Source organism: Triturus cristatus, chromosome 7 (genome assembly GCF_964204655.1).
Source record: "Triturus cristatus chromosome 7, aTriCri1.1, whole genome shotgun sequence".
In the NCBI taxonomy this organism is placed as follows: domain Eukaryota; kingdom Metazoa; phylum Chordata; class Amphibia; order Caudata; family Salamandridae; genus Triturus; species Triturus cristatus.
Window position 1 is genome coordinate 154,373,259 of NC_140590.1, and position 24,433 is coordinate 154,397,691.

Sequence of the window (24,433 nt, forward strand, 5' to 3'; positions counted from 1 at the left end):
CTCTTATCCCCAAATAGCGCAGCTCCTCATCACACCACTCTAGGGGGTAGTCCAACGCAAATTTATGCGTTGCCTGCGTCAATGGGAATATACTAGATTTGTTCCAATTAATATGAATCCCTGACAATTTCCCAAACACTATAAACTCCCGCAGTATCGGATTCAAATTATCGTGGGGATTCCGGATATATAATGTAATATCATCCACGTATAGGGATATAAGGATCTGCCGCAGATTACAACGCAATGCATTATCATTATGATGCTGTCGCAGTTTCGCTGCTAACGGTTCCACTACAATGGCAAAGAGCAGAGGAGAGAGTGGGCACCCCTGCCGGGTACCCCTCGTAATGGACAGTGGTGGTGACGTGTGTCCATTTATGAGTATCCTGGCTACTGGTAAGTCATACAGGAGTCTGATCCATGACAAAAAAAAGGGGGAAAGCCCATTTGTAGCATTACTCCGAATATATAATCCCACTCTACCGAATCGAACGCCTTAGTGGCGTCTAAGAATACAGCTGCGAGAGGTAAGTCGGGCGAGACATTGTTAAGAATCGCAAAAAGTGTCCGTAAGTTATGGGATGTTGCCCTTCCTGGTACAAAGCCGGACTGGTCCGGGAGTATCAAATTTTCAGTAGCAGACTCAGGCGAGTGGCAATCAGCTTGGCCAGTATCTTGGCATCACAGTTTAGGAGGGAGAGTGGCCTATAGGAATCCCACTGCCGGGGCGATTTTCCAGGCTTCAGCATTGATGCTATAAGTGCTTTCCTCATGGACGCAGGAAGGGAGCCTACTTCCAGCGATTCCTCGTAGACTTCTCGCAAGACGGGGGCCATAATATCTATATACGTCTTATAAAATTCTATAGGGATACCATCCGTTCCAGTGGCTTTCCCCGATTGCATACTCATAATAGCCTCCCGAACCTTATCTAGCTCAAACGGGGCACATAAAAACTCTCGTTGCGCATCGCTAAGCCACCCCAGCGCTACATCCCCCAAAAAGCCCTCCAGATCTAAATCATCCTTTCTGGTGGTGGTATACAATTGTCCGTAATGTCTCGTAAATGCACTAAGAATATTAGCCTTGTCCCGGTAAACCGCCCCCTCAAGTTCTTCAATCTCCAGGATATAATTTGAATAGCGAGGTTTCCTAATTAAGTTTGCTAACATCCTCCCCGGCCGTTCACCCTCTCCATAGCAGCGGGCCCTCCAGTATTCCCCCCGAAAGCGTGTCTCCCTCTCAGCTGTAGCCATATACTCTGTGAGTGTGTCTCTGAATCGTGCCTGGACCTTAGCGGATGGAGTCAGAGCCATCTCCTCCTCCATCAGTTTCAGCTCCCTCTCCAGCCTATTTAGTGTGTTAGTGATATCCTTTAGCACCCCGAACCCCTTGGACATGCAGAACCCTCGCATTGTTACTTTAAATGCCTCCCAGATAATTTCTACGCTGTCCACTGACCCTTTATTGCGGGCAAAGAACTCCCATACCTCCTCCAGCAGCTCCTCCTGGAAGACCGCATCAAGCAGCATGGTAGCTTGCAACCGCCAGCCACCTCGCGGCACCCCAAGGTCTGTCGAGGACAACGTGAGCCGAACTGGGGCATGATCAGAGTATGTTCTGGCCATATGTTGCACCTGTGAGATCGCGGGGCCCAGCCCCCTACATACTAACCAATAATCAAGTCTCGCCCAGGAGGCTGCCTGCGCTGTGTAATGTGTGCCCTCTTGCGAGCTCGGGTGTACGTGCCTCCAAGCATCTATTAATTGATATGCATCAATAGTGTCCCTGAGAACCCCAGCTGCCTTGGTGTAATGATGCGAGGCCGGATGTGATCTATCACACCTTGGGTTATACGTGACGTTAAAGTCCCCACCCCAAATAATGTGTTTGGAGCCCACCTCAAATATCTTGGCCCACAGCGCAGTAAAGAACGCCGGATCGTCCACATTTTGCCCATAGCAGCAGGCCAAAGTAACTGACACCGAGCCCAGCCACCCCCACGCTATGCAATATCGTCCCTGTACATCCCCTGCTGAACCCACGAGATGAAAGGTCACCTGTTTCTTTATAAGGATAGCCGTCCCGCGTGCATAAGAAGAATAGGAGGAGAAAATCCTGTGCTCCGCCCATTTGTTCGCAAACCCGCCAGATTTCTGGGGAGTAAAATGTGTCTGCTGTAGCATGGCAATGTGTGTGTGATGCCTGTCTAGATAGGCAAGCAACTGTTGCCTCTTCCGCGCATCCCCCAGCCCCCGAACATTCCATGTGACGATATTCAATCTGCCAGCATCACAATCAGCCATACTCCCGAACACTAGTCATGCCCCAAAGCACCATTCCAGCATTGTAGTGTATCCAACCTCCTACAATATCACATAGGAAAATAGACAATCTGAGATGCTCAACTTCGAACTCGGTCCAACTCACCCCCAGCCCATTTCCATTAGCACCCTTCTGGGAGGTAGACATATTGAAACCAGTAACTTTCCCATTAGTTCCCGCCCCCTCCCACTGAAGCAGCCCCAACTTGCCAGCGACATAGTCCCTCCCTGCCCTCCCCAATCCCAACGTGTCAATTGTATATGCTACAACACCCATCTGGGATGTGCAGCGAACCGCCCCAGGGTGATACCCGCTGGGGGCTTCTACTAGGTAGCCGCACATTCACCGCTCGCCCCTAAAAAAAAAAAAAAGAAGCCTCCCCCAAAGGAAACATTCAGGCTCCAGGGGCCAGATGGTGCCCGGTGATCAAAATCATTTGCGCAACTAGGTCAGCAGGCAGCAATAGTACTTAGCCTCAGTCTCATCTCCTGCCGCAGCAAAAGTAGTATACATCAGGTCTCGAGAATGACCCCTCCGGGTCCACTTGCAGCAGCTCCCAGGGAGTCCTCCGCCGCTCCCTCCGACACCAACCACCACGCAGCCGGCCCTCCTCCACCATTACGATTCGCTCTTTTCATTTGCTTAAGGAATTCTTCCACTTGGTTCGGCGCAGTGAAGAAATGTTGATTTCCCTGATATGTCACTCTGAGGCGCGCCAGGTATAGCAACGCATAGTCAATTTGCGCCTTTCGTAATTTAGCCTTGACCTCCATAAATTTAAGCCTCTCCTCTTGAACCATAGGTGTAAAGTCAGGATAGATTGAAAAGGTATTCCCATCATACGTCAAAGACTGTTTTCCTCTGGCGGCGCGCAAAGCCACGTCGCGGTCTCTATAGTTTAATAGTCTCGCAATGATCGGACGTGGATTGCCTCCTGGTGGCGGCCGTGGCCCCAGAGCTCTATGGGCACGTTCTACAATGAACTGGCTGGAGAATGCTTCCATGCCTACAGAGGATAATAGCAACTTCTCTATATATTCCTCCATCCTCCCTACATTGGTGGATTCCGGAATCCCCAGTACGCGTATATTGTTGAGCCGACTGCACGCTTCCAAGTCCTCATTCTTTGCGGCAATGACCCGCAGCAGATTATCCATCTGGGCAAGCCGTGTGGCTTGGCTGGAGGTCGCATCTTCCGCTTCTGATATGCGCCGTTCCGCTTCCGTTAGCCGCTCCTCATGCCCCTCGAGCTTGTGGACTATAGCATCCATTCTGGTCGACATGCGGTCTACCTTCTCAACCACAGTGGCGAAGCCCTGCCGGATCTTCTGTAGAATACTCTGGACGTCGGTATCTGGTGCCACAGCTCCTTCCTGGGCCCCATTCCGTCCCTCTTGAAGCGGACCTGCTTGTTGGGCCTGGGTCCCGCGTCGCACTGTCTCGAAATGCAGTTTCGGCTGCCTGGCATCCGTCTTACCTATACTGTCTCTGAAGCGGTGTTACAGGCCGAGTGTCAACCAATCCCCGCCTCACCGTTCACCAGGCCTCACTCCTATCTCCTGGCCCGCAGCCTTTCCTCGCCGCATATGAAGCTCACCAGTCCCGGCCGCGCTCTTCTACCTCCGTCCCCAATATTAAGGAAGTCCACAAGTTCTCCTGACAATCCGCTCTGTTACGCCCCCTCGGCAAATCAACCGCAGGTCATCCCCTCGGATCTCCAGTCCGCTTAGTTGATCCTGCTCCAATCAGGCGCACATGCAGTTCAACTGCCACCTCAAGGCAGTCGCCGCCCGATGAGAAAGCCAGGTCGCGCTCCCAATTGTACTGCCCCAGAGGATGTGGAAGTCCGAATCACATATTGCCCCCTTAGCTGCCAACAAATCTTCTCCCCTCCGCAATTGAGGCAGTGCCCCGAGCAATGCGTACACCCCCAGTCTCGCTGATGGGAGAAGCCCGTCTTGGCCGGGAGTCACCGCAGGCATTCAGTTCGCTGGCTCCAACAGCACCGCTTCGTAAGGTGCCTTTCGTTTCCGGGGCGCTCCTGGCGCTCAGCGCTACTCTGTGCCGGTGCTCGATAATGCAGCAGGGGGGGGGGTTAATGCACCCACTTCTCTGCCTCGCACGTCCTCCGATCCCCGCACCGCGGCCGCTGCACAGCTGCGATCGCAAGGCAGATCTTCCGCTAACCGGCACTCACCGCCTCATTGCCCGGCTATGCCAGCGACGCCGTCAACGCTCTGAAGGTCCAGCACAGAGCCACAGCCAGGGCACGGGACCACGGCGATCTCCTCTACCTCGGGCATGGCCTTTCACTACGTGTACGTCCGACGTCCAGGCCGCCCCCGAGGCCTAACGCCTCGTGTGCAGCCGCGGCCTCAGGTACGCCTGCCAGCCATCCGCAATCCTCGCAGTGCTCTCCCGCAGCGTCCCGGCCACTCTTCCCGGCCGTCCAGCTTCGAATCCTCCAGCGCAATTTTCCCCAGATTCGCAACGAGGCTGCCTATAAGGTTCCTGCAGCCTTTGAGACAGGCTGACACTGCCGCCACTTCATTTGAGCAGGATTATTAAAGGATTAAGGCACCGGGCTGTGGGAGCCTCACTGCAGTGCGGCCATTCCGTGTGCGCGCCACCTAGCGCCCCATCTAAAGTGATCATTTCCCAAGGTTCATCAGGAAAAGGGACTGAAAATAATGGTTTTCTAGATACTCTCCAATGCTTGCCAGAAACAACACATTGAGGGAACACACCGACAAAGATAGAGACTTGCTTATCTAATTTCAGCCACCAGTAAAATTCTCTTATTTTCTTGCAGGTAGCTGAAATTCCCATATGGCCCTCATGGGCCATCCTAATAATTTTCTCTCTGAGCTGGGCATTTGGAACAAAAAGTTTATTCCTAATGCAAACCCCATTTTCCTACGATAGTTCTTCAGCAACTTGAGCAAAACTCCTCATATCCCCAGTGAGAATTTTCTCAGATGGTCACTTAGTTCTAACAAACTGCTCGGTTCACTGACAAAATATCGATGTACAAAATATAGATTTAAAAAATATAGAATGCAAAAGTATCGACTCCCTATACTTAAACAAGTACAAAATATCCCGAAAAAAAATATCGATGTCAAAAATATAGTTGTACAAAATAACGATTTTTATATATATATATATATATATATATAAATATATAAAAGAAAAGAATACATATTACATATATTAAATAATAAATTTAATTTTAAAAAAATAAACTAGATTTAATATACATTTTACCAAATATAACAAATAAACGTAATTAAAAAAAGTTAAACACACTTACATAATAATTAATCTATGCAAACACGTGATAGTCTCAATTTGAGCAGCACTCGAGGAGACGACGGAGGTTACCAGCCTCAGTCACAGGTATGGGCAGAGTTCATGTAGCAGGTAGGTTAAAAGCAGCCTTTCGCGATGCCGAACACGTTTTGCTGACTAGCTTTTTCAAAGGCTCTTGGTGGAAGGTAAGCGTGCTACGGTGTGCCTACTCCCTCATATATTGACCAACAATGACACGCCTCTGAATGGGGCAGCTGCAATCAGACAGTGCTGTAGGCATTGTGGGGGATGTAGTGCAATTTATTTTCACCTTTTAAAATGAAGATACGCACAATTGCTGCTCACAATAAAGTACTCAGTGAACCCCCGCAACAGAAACCTGTCCTTAATCCTGCACCGCTCCTCCGTATGCAGGCTGTCCAGGAAGTGCAAGCAAAGCAAAGAGTAAACACAAGCACAACGGTAGAATGCACAGTTCAATGATCAAAAATAGCAGCACGTCAGTGATATGAGAAGAGGTCACAAAATATTCTTGTCCAATGCGCATCAAGCAAAAGAAAGTACGGCTCACCGCAAATGTCACTGGAAAGCAGGTTAGGAACATGGCTAGCCGTAGTCCCAGCAGAGAAGAGAGTATCACACGAACATCGATGACGTCACAGAGACTCAGTGTGTGACCTGCTGACTGCCGCACTCAACAGTTAAGTCTTCCATCCATGCGCCAATGTCGCTTCAGGTCTTGTGCACCAAGCTCATCAAATCCACACAGAAATGCACTTAAAGGTAGTGACGCAATGAAGAACAAGCTGGGTACTCACTAAGTCGTTTTGGGAAAGCAGTTTCCAGAGTTTTCAAATAAGTCACTTCCTCTAATCAATAAGCGTTTTTGGTGGGTCCCGTATATGTAGGAGCCACTGCTTGCACCGCAACCTGTGGGCACTGCACCGCTTCGCTACATGCTGGATAGACGTCACGGACTCCATTGCTGCCCGACTCGAACATCAACTGGCTCTGTCGCCGTACCATGACCTGCCAGCACCGCATCAAGCACCGTCTCTCCTTGCTACGCAGGCCTTGGTCTCACTGACTCCGTCAACGAGACGCAGCCTGCACCAAGCCATGAGGACACCGCACACTGCAACGCTTCCATCTCACATCGCAACTGCGCCGGTTGCCCCAACCGACTCGCATCGGTGCATTGGACGCAACAAGAAAGGTACTGTCTCCGATTCTGTTGACGCCTTATCTGACCCGTATCGATGCGGTTGGCTGGAATTGTTAGACTCTGTCATGTTCAGTATCGCGGTAACCCCGAACGGAGCTACCGAGTCGGAGGAACTGTATTTTCACGTTTTTCCTGCAATTTAAAGGTTATTTGGAACAGTAACTATTTTACTTTATTGTATGTTGGATTTTTGTCGTATTTGGTCTTGTTTGGTTTAGATAAAGACTACTTGTTTTTCAAAACTGGTGTGGTGTCCATTTGTAGTATTTTCACTGTATTACTGTATGTGTGCACAAATGCTTTACACACTGCCTCTGAGATAAGCCTGTCTGCGCATGCCAAGCTACCAAGAGGAAGACCAGGGGTTATTTTAGAAGTGGTTCCCCCTTACCCTGACTAGAAAGAAGGGTCCCTACTTGGACAAAGGTGCAAACCTCTGCCAAATAGAGACCCCCATTTCTAACACTATTTATTTAACATTACATTATTTTGAACTAACTATTTTAAATAAATTGCTATAAAGTCGATATTGTTCCCTGTTTCTGGTCAATATTTTTTTCCACATTATTTTTGACACTATGGGCATGATTATGACTTTGGCGATGCAGCGCCGGGTCTGCCCCGATGCCGCACCCCCAAAGTTGTGGTCAGGTCACCCGCCAGATTAGAAGTTTCCTCCTGTCTGGTGGGCTATTTGTTGACGTTCCCACGGCGGTGCTTCGAAAAATGGGCACCGCAATGGGAACACCAAAAACAGTTTCTTCACGGCATGGATTAAAGAGTCCATGCCGTGCAGGAACTGGTGTGCATGCACACAGGGGGGCACATGTTGTGCTCGCCTGTGTGCATCCATAGCGCGTGAGGAACCAGGGGACCCTATAGGGCCCCTTTTGTTTCCTCTCTGCCACGGTTTTCATGGTTGTGGAACCGCCACGAAAACTGTGGCGGAGAGGAAACTTGTACTCTGCTTGGCCTTGACCTCGGCAGACTCGCCAAGCATATTACCGCCTCCTGGCTGCCGCAACACTGCAAGGGAACGGTGGTTCCCTGGAGGCTGCGGCAGGGCAATGGTGGTTCGACCGCCCTTATGTCGGAAGGGCACATGAATCTATAATGATAAATATTTGAATTCCGAAATATGGAAAGAAAAAGAAAAGAGCCAAAGGTATTTCACATAGATATACTGCTGCTGGAAAAACCCACGTGTCACATTAAACTGCAGGTTTTTAAGCCCAAGTTTTATCATTTTTGTAAAGTTATAGTAGATACTTAAATGGTCCACAAATTATTTTTGCTTAAAAATAAACATGCAGTGTATCCATGTGGTGGATTCGCATAAATCTGTGCCGGTGTTTACAAACATATGCCAGTGCCAAGCACTGGCAATCACCGGCACAAATTAAGGACCGATTGTTGCTTAGGAATTCATCATGTGAGGTTTACACTACTGAGCTCACAAACCTGTATCTTGCACATTTTTAACAAATGTATTTGTATTATTGCTGAGTATACAAGCTAACCAACAAAACAAGATGTAAGTGAGGTAAGGCCACTGCAGGCCACTCTTCTGTCTACTTTTCTCGGAGAACCTGTTCTACACAGTCTCGAAGTGGACAAGTTGAGGATCCTCATTAACTGAGGGTCACCATCAGTCACCCATAAAGAGACACAGACCAATGTATGGACAAACACAAATGCTCAGACATAGAGACATGTTACCCAGACACACACAAAAAACACTTTCAAGTACTCATATGTACATAAACAGACAAACATCCAAATATACACGCAAACAAAGACAGTATATACATTTTATCACATACAGGGGCAGAGGAACACACCTCGATGTATTCAGGCACATACAAACCTACATATAGGCATCAATACGCACAGGAACATATTTGCAGGCACACAGAAAATACAGCTATCATTCAGGCACATACAAACGCCACACTAATATTCAAGAAACACAAAGGACCGTATTAGGAGTTGTGTAGAGGGAAATTACCATATGGAATTCCGCTCCACACAATTGTAAACGACACCAGGCCTGATCCTACCGTCTGGAAAATCTGGCCAGTAAAATTGCACTGGGAAAGGGCTGCATTGCAGCTTGGACCTGACCCTAAGCTAAGGCATGGGAGAAGAATGTAATGCTCCCCGCTGCTAGGCAACATTGTCTCATACACTACCCCACCCTTCCCACTCATGTCTGAACCACCCGCTACCCCGCGCAGTAGCCCCGACAGACATTTACCACCTACCTAGAGCAGGAGTGAAATGCCTGTATTAAAACGCCCAGATTCAGGAAAACCACAATGAGTTCCACTCAGTAAATCCGGATCCACCCAGTTATTTCCGATTTCTAGTATATCGAATTCATAAGTACAGGTATTCTTTGCAGAGCTTCTGGCTGGAGTTTGTAGTTCTGGTCACTCTTAGTCTCTTCAAAGAATTCCTCACATCTTTTCATCGGGCCGCAGAAGAACCAATACAAACAAAGAAAATGCACATACCAGTAAACATGCAAGAAAAGACAATGTCCATGCAAATGTGGAGGCTGATACATGACTCTCGGGGTTCCTTTTAAATAGACTGATATGTTTGTGGTTACATGGATGAGAAGATGAAAGCATAAGTGTGACTAGACAAATGTTGGTCGATGTAACAATTGATTGAAAGATAGATGAGACCATGAGTCGGTGGAAGGACGAGTATGTATGGGTGGATAGATGCATGCGTAGATATTGGTAGATGGCAGCCCATTCATTCATCCATCCATCCATTCACTCACACATCAGGGTACTCACTCATTCACCACTCATTTGTTTATTTATCAAATCATTCAACTGTTTCTCCAAGGACACTTCCTTTATCACCCATCCTAGCATTCACTCATCCATTCATCTCTCCATGCACTCAGTGACCAATTCATTAACTCATTAATGCACTTACTCATTCATATTTGCGTACGCTCTGTCACATGCTGTTTGATCCATTCTTTCAATCTTGGGTCCTTCCGAATATTGATACATTCTCACATTCACCCACTCACTCATGCACACACACACAAACCCAGCAATCAGCGAAGAAGCCAGAACTATTGTCTGTCAGCCATGTGATGTGTACATCCTACAGGCATGCACCCTTTTGCACACCTAAAATAGTTTCTATCTTAGTCTGTTGGCAAGTTTTGGCCCATGGCTTGAAGGTAAAGGGAGTACAGAAGACTGCAATCTTGAAGTCTCCTTTCCTAGGACCCACGTTTTTTGGTACTGGGTGTCTACTCACACGTCTTTGTGCTGGAGAAAAAAGCCAGAGACTTCCGAATGTTCATCAATAAACACGTCAATCAGTATATGTTCCACCACCAACTGACCTTTCATGGGCAAACATGACAGTGCTGGATCTGGAAGATCCTTCCGTTCATGCGTGCATTTATTCTAGCCTCTTTTTGTTTCATAGCTTTTCAATAGTAGATTTAATGTTCAATGCTAAATTCTTCCCTTCAGCCTCAAATCATCTCACCGAGTCTTCACAAAGGTTCTGGCACCTTTGAGCCTCCCTCTCTAAACCTTTTTCCTCGTGTGCCAATGCCTTGCTCCCTCTGGTTTGCAGTCAGTTTCAGGGACAAGGCACAGGGCATGAGGAGTGGATGCTCTTCTGTGTCCTTGGCCTTCAGATTTTCTCCCTTCCCCGTACACCTCAGCTTCCCTCTCATTCCCCAAATGTTGGCATGTGGAGAAGAATTCGATGGTTTCCTCTCCTGCATCAGATTGCAATTGACAGGAAACAGGTTTTCCTCCTGTCCACTACTACACTCAGCTTGCTTTCCAGTTCTTCCCTCAAAGGCCTCCTGGAAACAACAACTTTTGGTTTTGAAGTTGAGATGTTAGGGCTTCCAAGATTAGGGGCTTATTATGAGTACGTAGCACAGGCACAGGACCGCCATACTTGCGGTGGCAATTCGGCCTCTGCCACCACTGCGGGTCTGCCCACAGTATTCAGAGTGTGGCAGTCGGATCGCCACCTGACTGCTGTGTCTGCAGGGGATCCAGGATCCTGCAACAGTCACTCAGCAGAAGGGGGCAGAAATATGCTGGCAGTGCTGCAGTTTGGAGTGAGAAGCTGGGAAAGAGACACCACTACACGACCTTCACAGTCGATTGCAGAGAGAAGCGATTTCTGTGCAAACTTGTTCAGCTATTGGTAATTACTAAACCAACTGAGAGCTGAAAGCAAGCATCAAAGAAAACATCACCGGCATGGCGCAAATCGCCCTTCCACAGCACAACTAGGCTTCCAATTAACCGACCGCAAGCATTCCTATACCTTTTGTAAAAGCACCGCCCGCCTGGCGAGAATCGTGCCATTCACATTTTAACTTGCCTCTTCTCCCCTGCAATGTGCAAATTTATTTCCTATTCAATCAGATAAACCAGTCCACGCTCTGAAGAGAATCCCACAAACCACCTTGGGAATCGAAACTCGTCGGCATTACACAAGGCGGGGACTTCGCTTTTAATTAAGTTTCCCCCATTAGAAATGGTATTTGAATTGTCTCACTACTGGGCCTAAGTTCTCTTTTGCCCGTGGGTAGCAGCTTCTTGAATTTGTTACACCATGTGGATGCTAAAGGTTGTCCTAGTAGCTGCTCCGTTTGTGAACTAAGACTGGTGATATCAATCAATCAATCAATCAATCATTGCATTTGTAAAGCGCACTTCATACCCGTGAGGGTCTCAAGGCGCTGGGGAGAGGGGATGCTGCTACTGTTCGAAGAACCTGGTCTTGAGGAGTCTCCTGAAGGTTAGGAGGTCTTCGGTCTGCCATAGGTGGATGGGGAGGGTGTTCCAAGTCTTGGTGGCGAGGTGGGAGAATGATCTGCCACCGCCGGTCACTCTTCGGAAGCGGGGGACGGTGGCGAAGACGTGGTCTGCGGATCGGAGCTGGCGGGCGGGGGTGTAGAGGCCGAGTCGGCTGTTGAGGTGCGCTGGTCCGGTGTCGTGGAGTGCTTTGTGTGCGTGGGTGAGGAGCTTGAAGGTTATCCTCTTGTTGATGGGGAGCCAGTGCAGGTCTTTCAGGGGGGGTGTGATGTGGTGGGGCGGGGGATGTCGAGGATCAGGTGTGCGGAGGTGTTCTGGACGCGTTGGAGTCATTTCAGGAGTTTGGCCGGGGCTCCTGCGTAGAGTGTGTTGCCGTAGTCCAGTCTACTGCTGACAAGGGCCTGGGTGACCGTCCTAGTTTCGGTGGGGATCCACTTGAAGATCCTGCAGAGCATGCGAAGGGTGTTGAAGCAGGAGGAGGAGACGGCGTTCACCTGCTTTGTCATGGAGAGTGTGGAGTCGAGGATGACCCCCAGGTTTCGTGCGTGGTTGGTGGGTGTAGGGGGTGCTGCTATTGCCGTCGGGCACCAGGAGTCCCCAGGATGAGGGGCTGGAACCGAGGATGAGGACCTCCATCTTGTCCGAGTTCAGCTTCAGACGGCTGTTCCTCATCCAGTCGGCGATGGCCTTCATTCCTTCGTGGAGGTTGGCTTTGGCGGTGTGGGGGTCCTTGGTGAGCAAGAGGATCAGCTGGGTGTTGTCGGCGTAGGAGATAATGTTGAGGTCGTGCTGTCGGGCGACGTGGGCGAGTGGTGCCATGTAGACGTTGAACAGCGTTGGGCTGGGGGATGAGCCTTGGAGTACGCCGTAGATGATCTCGGTGGCTTCGGAGCGGAAGGGGGGGAGGCGGATGCTCTGGGTTCTCCCGTAGAGGAAGGAGGTGATCCAGTCCAGGGCCTTCTCTTGGATTCCGGCGTAGTGGAGGCGTGCTCTTAGTGTGTGGTGGCAGACTGTCGAACGTGGCTGACAGGTCCAGGAGGATGAGGGTCATGGTTTCTCCGTTGTCGAGCAGGATCCTGATGTCGTCGGTGGTGGCGATGAGGGCAGTTTCGGTGCTGTGGTTGCTGCGGAACCTGGACTGGGATGGATCCAGGATGTTGTTCTCTTCGAGGAAGCTGGTCAGTTGTTTGTTGACGACCTTTTCGATGACCTTCGCCGGGAACGGGAGCAGGGAGATGGGCCGGAAGTTCTTGAGGTCCGTGGGGTCTGCCTTGGGTTTCTTTAGTAAGGCCTTGATCTCTGCGTGTTTCCAGCTCTCCGGGAAGGTTGCAGTCTCGAAGGAGATGTTGATGGTTTTCCAGAGGTGGGCTGCCATTATGCTGCTGGCATTGTTGAAGATGTGGTGTGGTCAGGGGTCTTCCCGGGATCTGGAGTGGACAGTGTTCATGATCTTGATGGTGTCGTCGTCGTTGATGTTGGTCCAGGCGAGCAGGCGGTTGGTGCGGGTGGTGGTCGTGGGGGCGGGGGTGTCAGTGGTTGCCGAGGTGGTGACGGCATCGAAGCTGTTGTGGATGTCTGCGATCTTGCGATGGAAGAAGGTGGCCAGCGAGTCGCACAGGTCTTGTGACGGTGGGATGTCGTTGGTGTTGGAGCTGGGGTTGAAGAGTTCCTTCACGATGCTGAAGAGCTCTTTGCTGTTGTGTGCGTTGTTGTCTATGTGGTTTCTGAAGGCAGTCCTTTTGGCGGATGGGATGAGTTGGTGGTGTTGGCAGTTGGCATTCCTGTGGGCTGAGTAGCTTTCCAGAGTACTTTCGTGGGTCCAGTTTTTTTCTAGTTTTTGGCAGGTTCGCTTTTAGGCCTGGAGGTCTTCAGTGAACCAGCTGGCTCTCTTGCTGGTGTGAGTGCTGGGTAGCTTCTTGAGTGGGGCAAGGGTGTTGGCACAGTTGTTGATCCATTGTCTGAGGCTGCGGCATCGGGGTCGGTCAGGTTCGTGGGTGGGCTCTGGGCGAGGGTGGCGGTTAGCTGGTCCTCGGTGATCTTGCCCCAGCTGCAACGAGGCATCTCCTGGGTGTGGTGGTGTGTGGTGGGTTTCCGGAAGGTGAAGTGGATGCATCGGTGGTCGGTCCAGTGGAGTTCGGTGGTGCGGTCGAAGAAGACGTGAGTGCTCGCTGAGAAGATGGGGTCAAGCGTGTGGCTGGCAGAGTGAGTGGCTGTTGTGACGAGTTGTCTGAGTCCGAGGTTGCCGAGGTTGTCAGTCAGGGTGGAGGAGTTGGCGTTGTTGTTCTCGAGGTGGAAGTTCAGGTCCCCGAGGAGGATGTAGTCCGTGGAGGTGAGGACATGTGTGCTGATGAAGTCGGTGATGGAGTTGCTGAACTGCGGTCAGGGTCCGGGGAGTCTGTAGATGAGTGTGCCTCTGAGGGTGGTGTTGTGGTCGGTGTGGATCTGGAAGTGCAGGTTTTCAGCGCTGTTGAGGGTGTCATCTGCGTGTGTCGAGATTTTGAGAGTGTTCCTGTGGATGATGGCAATTCCTCCTCCTCTTCCGTTGGTGCGGTCCTTGCGGGTAATCTTGTAGCCTTCCGGGATGGCTATGGCGATTTCAGGTGCCGAGGAGGGGGTCAGCCAGGTCTCCGTCAGGAAGGAGACTTCTGGGGCGTTGGTGTCGAGTAGGTCCCAGAGTTCAACGGCGTGTTTGCGGGCGGAGCGGGTGTTGAGCAGGATACATCTGAGAAAGTTGGGTTCCTTGTTGGGCGGGTTGGCGGGCCGGATGCTGGTGAAGCTGCCGTTCCGGTAGGAGAAGGGTCCTTAGGTGCATTTTGGGGCAGCCTGGCAGCAGGTGCGAGATCGTTCGGCGTTGAGTGCGTGGAGAGTGCTGGAGTCGTAGCGGAGGCGGGCATCGTGGTGTGTGCGGGGGCCAGGGGTCCTGGCGATGGGCACGGTCCAGGCACGGACGGGCGCAGACGGGCTTGCCTTAGGCACACCCGCTGCGTGCCCGCTGCGCGGCCTCAATATGAGGGGCTGTGGGAGAGAGGAGCAGCTGGGAGGCGGGAGCGGGGTGGCAAATGGGATTGGAGGGGGCAGGGCCGCAGGGAATGCAGCAGCTGGAAACTTGGGAGGGGAGTGGGTGGGGGTCACAGAAGGCAAAAGGGACAACAAGAGAAGGGGCCACAAGGGAGAAAACGGACACAAAAAACCAACAGTGGGGGCACAGAGATATAGGCAGAAGCAATACGAGGCAGGCAGTACAGAGGCAAAACGAAGTAAAAGCAAAGAGCAGGCGGGATACTGGTTCACGGGCGGCAGCAGCAGTGGTGCTCAAGTCTCACAGGGGGCTGCGTGGTGGCGAGGGGAGCGACCTGCCTGGTGACAGGGTCAAGGGTCGCTCTCTCTACCGCTGCGCGGCCTCCATATGAGGGGCTGTGGGAAGGAGGAGCAGCTGGGAGGCGGGAGCGGGGTGGCAAATGGGTTTGGAGGGGAGCGGGCCGCAGGGGACGCAGCGGCGGGAAACTTGAGGGGGGAGTGGGTGGGGGTCACAGAAGGCAAAAGGGACAACAAGAGAAGGGGGCACAAGGGAGAAAGCAGACACAAAAAACCAACAGTGGGGGCACAGAGATATAGGCAGAAGCAATACAAGGCAGGCAGTACAGAGGTAAAACGAAGTAATAGCAAAGAGCAAGCGGGATACCGGTCAACGGGCGGCAGCAGCAGCAGTGCTCAAGTCACACAGGGGGCTGCATGGCGGAGAGGGGAGCGACCTGCCTGGTGACACAGGGATATAATGTTTAGAGAATTGTTGTTATGTATCACGCTTCATGTATTGTTTGTTACATCACATTACTTCATCACAAAGTCTTTATGTCTTTGTTTTATTTGTTTCTCTAATATGTATAATTTGATTTTGACTGAAACGTATCCGCACTTATCCGGCCCATGATTAAATGTGGAGTAAAGTGTACAGAACGAAGTAGCAAATAAATGCTTCAAGCCCATATCAATTAAATTGATGGCCTTTGGTCTGTTAAATTGGTTTAGCAGTTTTTGAATGTGATTGCTAGGATACCTCTTTTCTTGGTTTACTACGGCCCCGTCCAGCCACCTAGGGCCAAACACATTGTTGCTATTACGCGGCAGTGCTGCAGCGGCACCGCGGTGCATATTCCTAGTTTCCTGTCCACCGCCCCTTTCATGGTGGTGAGCCCTCTGTTAAAAAGGGTGGCGTGGAGGCGACGAAGGGGGCCCTAACAGGGTCCCCGGCCACTCTTGGGCCTGAGGATGCATTTGGGGGGGCACATGTTGTGCCCCCATTGAATTGCACACAGTTCCTGCATTTTGTTGTATCCATGCTACTCTGTGCAGGAACGTGCTGCAGGCACTGTCACAGGGTGTCTGCAGTTAAAGCACACCTATGAGGCTTATACAGCCGCCGCCATGAGACCATCGCAGGACCTGCCATGGATTACAGTTCTAATTTGGCGGGCGGGTGCTCAACAGGTTTGGTGGTCCTCCTGTCGGCAGGGTGGTGGTGGGCAGACAGGTGGACCGCTAAACTCGTAATAAGGCCCCAAGTCTATTTCAAGATTCTGCCTCTCTTGTCCAGCCAATTTAATTTCCTATGACAATCTCTGATACTTTTCTACATGGTGACTCCATAAAGGAGTTCATCCTTTGGTCTGTGAACACTAAATTATTCTTTGTTTCTGCTGGATGCATTTCAGTTGGGTCTATCTCCTTCTACGATCTGAGCCCCATGGTCAGCCATTCAAGCTTTTTGGGACACCATTGGTGGCTCAGGACATGTTGATCTTTTAGTGACTTGACTTTTGAAGAGTTTTTCCTATGATTGTGCCCATTTTAGGCCTCTTTTCCCTGTGTAGGATGTTTCTTTCATCCTAAAGATCTTACAGTCTCCTCTCTTTGAGCCTTCGAAATCTTGTTCTCTTACATGACTGTAATTTAATGTTGTATTCCTAGTAGCTGCTGCCCCTACCTAGAGAGTGGGAGAGCAGATCTCTCGTCTACCATGCTCCTTACCTTAGGATCCTTCCAAATCAGTTAGTTCTTCATCATGGTCCAGGTTTTATTCCCAAGGTCCATTCTGTCTTCCATTACACTCAGGACATTGTTCTTCCTGTTTTTGTCCCAATCCCTCTACTCCTGGTGGGGCGCGGCTTCACTGCGTAGATATCCCCCATGAGGGAGTCATCTATTCAGGCTACTCAGCTGCGCCTAGTAATGCGATCCCATGTTCTGTCATTTTCAGGTCTGCTAGATAGTGAATAAACCCTTCCACTTTTCTCAGTTACTGCTTGAGATCAGTTATCTCCGTGTCCTATGACTTTCTGTATTTCCGTGTCCAGTTGGGGTGCACTGCTGGGCCACTCTACCTGAAATAGACCTTATTCTTGGGCAGAGGAAAAGGGCACCTCTTTACGGGACAACGGCTTGGCTGTTCCTTGGTCCACTCCTTCCACCTTTTAAAAAATATCTCTTTATTAGATTCACAGCAAGCAAAGAACCAACAGGCACATCACGATTCGACGCACACTTACATGGTTGATATCCAAATTGCATTTCAGTGTATAGTGATCTCACTCCCACTGTCCTCTTTAGATTCTCGCTGGAGGTGGTGTCAGATGGGAGGGAATCTTTTGGTTGTGATGGGCAAACTTCCCTACTGCCAGGTGATGTTCACTAAAGGCTTCTGTGTCCACTAATTATAATCATCTGGCACAGTGATAAAAAGGTTTGCTTCCTTCCTCTCTGATAGATCCTAAATGATCAAAATAGCGAACAGTCTTTCATCTCCTTTGGGGGTAGGTCAAGGTGTCCCTCAAGGCTCTATACTTGCACCCAGTTTGTTTAACCTCTATTTGGAACCATTGGGAAATATCCTAAGTAAATTTGGGATCATCTATCCTCTTTATGCGGACGACACCCAAATCTACTTTAAGGTGTCCTCCACACACGATCTCTCCATCTTAAACTCTACTCTCAACTCCATTCAAAACTGGATGTCAACTGATCAACTCATTCTGAATCCCTCCAAAACTGAATTCCTCCTCCTCTCCTTCTCACTCTCTCCTCCTCCGGTTCAATCATGGATGGATCAGATGAATCTACTTAACAATAAACCCATCGTTGTCGACAGCGCAAATTCCCTTGGTGTCATACTCGACAAAAAACTCAATCCACTCTCCCACATCAATTCCATTGCAAAGTCTGCTCGATACCAACTGCGCCTTCTTTGGGGGATCCGACGCTTCTTCCCGGAACAAGACCTAAAAACCCTGGTCCAATCGCTGGTTCTCTCTAGATTGGACTACTGCAATTCTCTTCTTACTGGCCTCCCCAAATCTCACTTGTCCCCCCTTAAATCTGCTCTCCATTGTGCAGCTCGTTTCATATATGGGGCCAAAAGAAGCGACCACATCACACCCATTTTATCTTCCCTCCGTTGGCTTCCCATCGAGGCAAGATCTATCTACAAGACTGCCTGTATCACCTACAAAGCCTTGAAATCCTCCTCTCCTTGGCGAACAAACTGAAACTCTCTGGAGGTTCTAGACCATCACGCAATGCGGAAAATGTATTGCTTGAACCTCCCACTTTCAAAAGGGAAAGATCGATGGCCCAATCCTTTTCAGGCAACGCAGTGAGAATCTGGAACTCACTTCCACCTCAGCTCCGGACCACCACCTCCCCCGGTCCTTCAAAACCGACCTCAAACTTCTCCTCCTTCAAAGACACTTCCAAACCTAATTCACGCCATATCTATTCCCTCAAGGAAGTTCTCTTGCTGGAGCAGAGTTTTCTGTTGAAAATTGATCATGTTTTAAGCTCTAGTTTTGTCTATATGTTATGATTTAAATAACTAATTTGAAAACACACTAATAAATAGTTTGTTTTGTTAAAGTCTGAACTAACCAACATTACTAATGAGAGGAAACGATTACACGTGGGACGCATATATGTTGCTTAATAATAATGTGCGGTTTTACTAAATGAGTGTTGCAAAAGTGCTATTTGTTTCATTTTTATGCTTTTAAAATAACGTGTACTAATGCTTTATTGCGTTGCAGAAGGCTAGATAATTACATACACATATGGGTATTAGTGGGGATTAACACTGTTTAATCATTATGCTGTGGTAACGTTGTTTTGTGTTTCTTTTAATTAAGATGGTCTGTTTTGGCCTAAACCAAGATGGCTGCCTTTTACAGCCTGCACTCGAGTGATTGAATTTTGATGGGAGGCCTTGCTGAACATGGTCGAGAGTCACCTGACCGCAGCCTTTGCCTGGTTAGAAAGCTTTCCGTGAGGACAGCAGTTCTGGGAACGTTTCCAGCTGCCCTTGGACAAGGATAAAGTCACAATGAACACAATGAACAATTGCGGTGACTCTGCTAAGATATCAAGGAAGAACATTTTACGAAAGATACATTTGCAAACTCGAGTTTCCTTCTTTTTATTTTTGTGATTTTTCCTGAGCGGAGGTTTTCTAAATGTAACCGAGAGACTTCCTTTCCTGCTTGCTCTGCTCAGTGGCTCAACGGATATCTAATATTTGTTTGTTACTTTTATTTGCAACATACCCTATAAATATGTTAGACTAGAGAGGGTCCATGTTGGTTCGTTCGTTCATTCATTCTTTCCTGGTGATCATCGCGTTTGGATGTTACCTATACTGAGGACGGCAGCTCGAGAGACTTTACTGAGAGACCTGTCCTGACCCTTTTAGCTAGAATAGGTAACTATGAGAATAATGATTTCGCTAATGATTGACTTTCATTTTGAACTAATTTAGATAAATAAGCATTTGATTGAATTACGGTGTTGGGTGTTCATTTCTTGTCATTTATTGAGTTTCAAATGTATTTCCTATGTTTTTAAATCATGACTCAAGGCAATGATTTTCTGGTTGCATTGACCTCATTGTAGATGCAGATTGGTTCTCCTATATTCAGTGTGGATAGAGTAATAGTATGAATTTTAGTGTGATGGGCCCTAGCGTATGATGTGTGTATGTGCGTGTGACTGTAGGTTTACTCTGTCCGTGGAAGCAGGGAGAATTTATATGCGCCGATCTGCAGCACTCTCACTATAGGAAATTCTGTATTCCATGACTATAGAAGTGCCTTCGCAGTGTGTTCTTATGTTTTGAATGACTGCCACTTATTGCAGTATTATATCTCTACTTTTATCTAGTATGCTTATGTAATTTACAGAATTAATGCCATATCTATTCCCTCAAGGAAGTTCTTTCACTATAGGAAATTCTGTACTCCATGCCTATAGAGGTGCCTTCCCAGTGTGTTCTTATGTTTGGAGTGACTGACACTTATTGCAGTATGATACCTCTATTTGTATCCAGTATGCTTATGTAACAGGCACACTTGTCACTCTTTCCTCTTGTAACGTATCGTTTGCTACCTCATCTTGTATCTTGTTTACTGTTGTTACTTGCACAATTGTCACTTTTTCCTCATGTAACGTAACGTTTGCTCTTGTACTATGCAACCTTGTGTAATTTTCTCCTCATGTAACGTTACTGTTCCTATTGTGAAGCGCTCTGACACCTTCGGGTAAAGTCTGCGCTATATAAAAACACATAAATAAATAAAGAAATCATCTCGTGTGTACTGGCCTTGCTTGTTCTAGTAGTTTTTTCATTTTTTCCCCAGCACTAAAATCTGCTTGGGTATATCCTGAGTTAAAAAGAACTGGGACAAGGAAGAGGAGGTAATGCTTAGATTATTTATGGGTAATCCCAATTCCTTCTTCTTTGCCCCAGTCCTTACAACCCACCCTCCCTTCCAGGGTGGTCTTATGGCTTCTTTACTTAAGGCAATTGATTACACCTTCAGGAGTCCGCGCGGGCGATATCAAGCATATCGTCTGGCAGAAGTTAAAAGGGCGGAGCCTATTCTGCTGAGGACACAGGATCATTTTTGGGTTTAAATGTGCAGCAGGGAGCCAGTCTGCAAGGTGCACATGCCTCATTCCATGACGACTGGGACAGGGAAGAAGACATCAGAGTGATGGGATTACTGGCAAGTAAGGAACGCATTGCCATCCCATTCTGCAGCACATAAGCAGCTCATACTTTCCCCAGTTCTTGTTCAATCATTTCTTCCCCTCCCCTCAGTCTCCTATTAATACTACTCAACACACCCTTTGGTCCTTAGTACCAGCACATTTTCCCATAGTCACAGAATGGGTAAAACCCTTTGGTACTTATGGCCTTTTCTTCCTTTACACTAGATTCCCCTGGTGTGATATGCTGGACTCTGGGCTAATATGGGGCATATTATCAAGGACGGCGTTAAAATTATCGCCGCTTTAGCGGCAGAAAACTGCCGCTAAAGCGGCGATAATGGGCTTGATAATATGCCGCAGAGAATTCCCAAAGAAGCCCAGGTTCACACCAGAACATGGGCTTGTGCGGGAATTCACAAGGGCATATTATGAAGCCCATTATCGCCGCTTTAGCAGCAGTTTTCTGGCTCTAAAGTGGCGATAATTTTAACGCCGTTTCTTGATAATATGCCCCATGGTCTTTCTATTTTCCTGCTCTATTTCTGCGGGGGTAAAGAAAAAAAAGAAAAGACCTCAGTTCTTGGCCGGGTGGCGAACGACTCTAAAAATAGACCACTCTTGGAATACAATACACTCTTTAACCCACCTGACCACACTAATACTAATAGCAAAACACTTAGGGGCATATTATCAAGACAGGCGATAAAATTATCGCTGCTTTAGCGGCAGAAAACTGCCGCTAAAACGGTGATAATGGGCTTGATAATATGCTCTATGGAATTCCAATTGAAGCCCATGTTAGACGCCCTTCACATCTAACATGGGCTTCTATGGGAATTCTCTGCGGCATATTATCAAGCCCATTACCGCCGCTTTAGTGGCAGTTTTCTGCCGCTAAAGCGGCGATAATTTTATCGCCTGGCTTGATAATATGCCCCCAGGTAGGGCTCGTAAGCGCTATACAAATGACGCAATTCGATATAATATATTAAATCCAGCCGCGGCCCGTGGAGGGAGTTCCGTGGGGCCCCTCCCCCGCCCCGCCCCGCCTTACCGCCCCACGGAACTCCCTCCACGGGCCGCGGCTGATTAAATCTCTTTCTATACATGATTATTGTCGCCTGAGCTTGTGCACACAAGCGACTCCCAAGCCAAATAATGATGGAGCCAGAGGCCCCCGTTCATTCTAGGAACCGTGGTGGGGAATCAACAACAGCGAAGAGAACAACACACGGTCGGCTTCTGCGAAAGGCTGCTTGAACAAACACAGATCCCAGCCCCGGGCAGTTAGCGGCGGGCACCGTGTCATTATCTCACGCTTCCTCGATTCCCCGTGGGCGCCAGATCTCAAGCGCTGCCCGGGCGACACGTCAGCCGCAGAGTGGAGGGCCCGCCCTGGCATTCCGTTATTCTGTTAAAACCTGGGCACACACAGCAGTGTAAACACGTGTAGGTGCGTGTATCTGAATGTAAACACGACCTGTCAGTGCGGTGGACATTTCCACAGCCCCTTCCTCCGCTGCCCCCCGGCCCTCGTCATCCGGCTTCAAGGACCAAGCGGGAGGGACCCCGCGCACGAGCCTCGCTGGGCTATTTACAGCTCACTCGAAACCCCGCACCTGTCACGCGAGAGCCTCTCCTTACAGTAAACAACCCGTCTGCAGAGTGCCCCGCGGCTCGCATGAGCTATGCTCGCACGATATCAAAATGAGTGAACGCCAACATTGGCATCTGCACTGCTACTCAGTAACAGCAGTGAGACCCTGGCACCCCTGGTCAGGAATCCTCCGCCGTGGCCTCTGGCACTGTACTCGGAGCCCAGGGAGGGGCGTAGCTCCCACTGGTGCAGCAGGTGCTGTGGCACCGGGGTCCTGAGTCCTAAGGGGGCCCATTGATCCCTGACTATTTCTGTATTTCATCATTTAAACAGCAGCCGAGGGGGAGAGGAGCATTTCCTTCCTTGCACTAGAGGGCCCATGACACACCCACCTACTCTATTGGGCGTGAGGTGTTGGCACCTACCTTTATAGAGAAGACGAGGGCAGCGATGCCGATGGGCAGGCAGCAGCAGATCATGGTGAATATCGAGTAGCCCAGGCAGTCTCGGTGGTAGGATGGCACAGGGGCGACAACCACTCCTGGCTGGGTGGTGGTCACCACCACAGTCTGCCCGGGTGGGTACCCAGCGTTGTACCCGGAATAGAAGACGGGGCCCTGAGGGCTGGCAGGAACGCTGTACAGGGTGTTGCCAACGCTAGGATAGGGTGGAGGTGGGGCAGTGCCAGCCTGGAACACGGCAGGGGGGCAGATGTCGCCAGAGCCCTCGGGGGTGCCTTTGGGGGGCTGCTCCCAGTTTTCCATCTGTGCTGCTGCTGCAGAAAGTCTTGGTATGAATGTTTTTTTTTCCTCCGAAAGGACAGGGCACAGCAGACGCCACACTGTACAGGTGCCTACTGAAGAAATGATCACCTGGGGACCCAGGGCACTTCACTGGTAATGAGTGGTGTGGAACACATACAGGGTGGCACAATGCAGTCAGCTGGCATGAGATCATCAATCCGTTCTCAAACCCTATCACCTGGCAATGTGCAGGGGATGGAAGTAGGGAAGGGGAGGGCAGCGTGGCGGCACCCTGCAGGATGTGAGGAAGAGAGTGGACCCACTCTGCTGCTCAGTGAAATAGTAAGATTATCCTGCAGTATAGGAAGGGCCACTGGAACTATACAGCAGAGAAGGGCCAAATTATGCGGCAGGTTGAGTAAATTATGCGGAAAGAAAAGCAAATTATGCAGCGTAATGTAGCACATTTTATGTTTAAATTTGTTTTTATTGTTGTACAGCAAGCCCTAGCACACAAATAAACAATATCACAGGTAAATAACTTACAGCAGGAGAACAGGCAAGGCAGATATGAATAATTACATTTTTTCTTGTAGAGACTCCAGCCAACAATTGTTTCGTCGATCAGGACAAGAGACCTGCGACTTCCTCAGGGCTGGAAAACATACATAAAAACAGAGTATAAGCCCATGCAGCTGAGCACAATTAATACATTCCTATTGTGTGACTAACGAGTGATCCCAACTATGCACAACATAACAAATGGCTAAATACTATACATAATATGCAGCTATATATAGGTGCGCTAATTATTGTTCTGTGCAGCTAGCTGATTGTGCGTCAATAACCCTTACACTATCCACATGGACAACCATTGTGATGGATAATGTCTGACATGGTGCACCAACCAATATTCAGATCCCAAAATTTCTTGTAGGGTGGGATAGGTGAAGTGAGCAGTGGAATAGAAGAGGAAGTTGAGAAGTGCACATAGGTTAATGGTTCAGCGTGTGATTTGAGAACATATATTATTAGATACTGGAAGTGGGCCCAGGCGTACCTTATTATATATGGTACAGTCTTGTAAGCCTAGAGAATATGCAAAGCAAATATGAAGTCCTGGTAGTATCTAACAGCAAACAGTCCAAGCACCATCCATTGGGTAAAAGACATACCTCCTGGCTGGTTATACTTCCGTCCCAGCCTCAATACGGCTGGGATAAATAAGGATTCCAAGAGCGGTGAAAGCTTCTATCTTAGCAAGTCTGTAAATTAAAAATTAGAATAGGCAATTCAAACCTAGTTTTAAGAAGGGGGCAAATCGCGCATGCTGTTATAAGCATACACGGAGATTGTCGGCAATTAGAAC

General features: G+C 49.0%; 1 protein-coding gene across 1 annotated transcript in view; it reads right to left on the minus strand.

Moving 5' to 3' along the window:
• The window catches only part of LOC146809084 (uncharacterized), a 123,774-nt gene extending 100,585 nt beyond the window's left edge, over nt 1-23,189 (minus strand). The window contains exon 1 of the mRNA XM_085614292.1: nt 22,747-23,189. Coding sequence (XP_085470418.1) covers nt 22,747-23,085 — 339 coding nt within the window. The 5' untranslated portion in view covers nt 23,086-23,189. The remainder of the gene's footprint in view (nt 1-22,746) is intronic.
• Nucleotides 23,190-24,433: the final 1,244 nt, after the last annotated feature.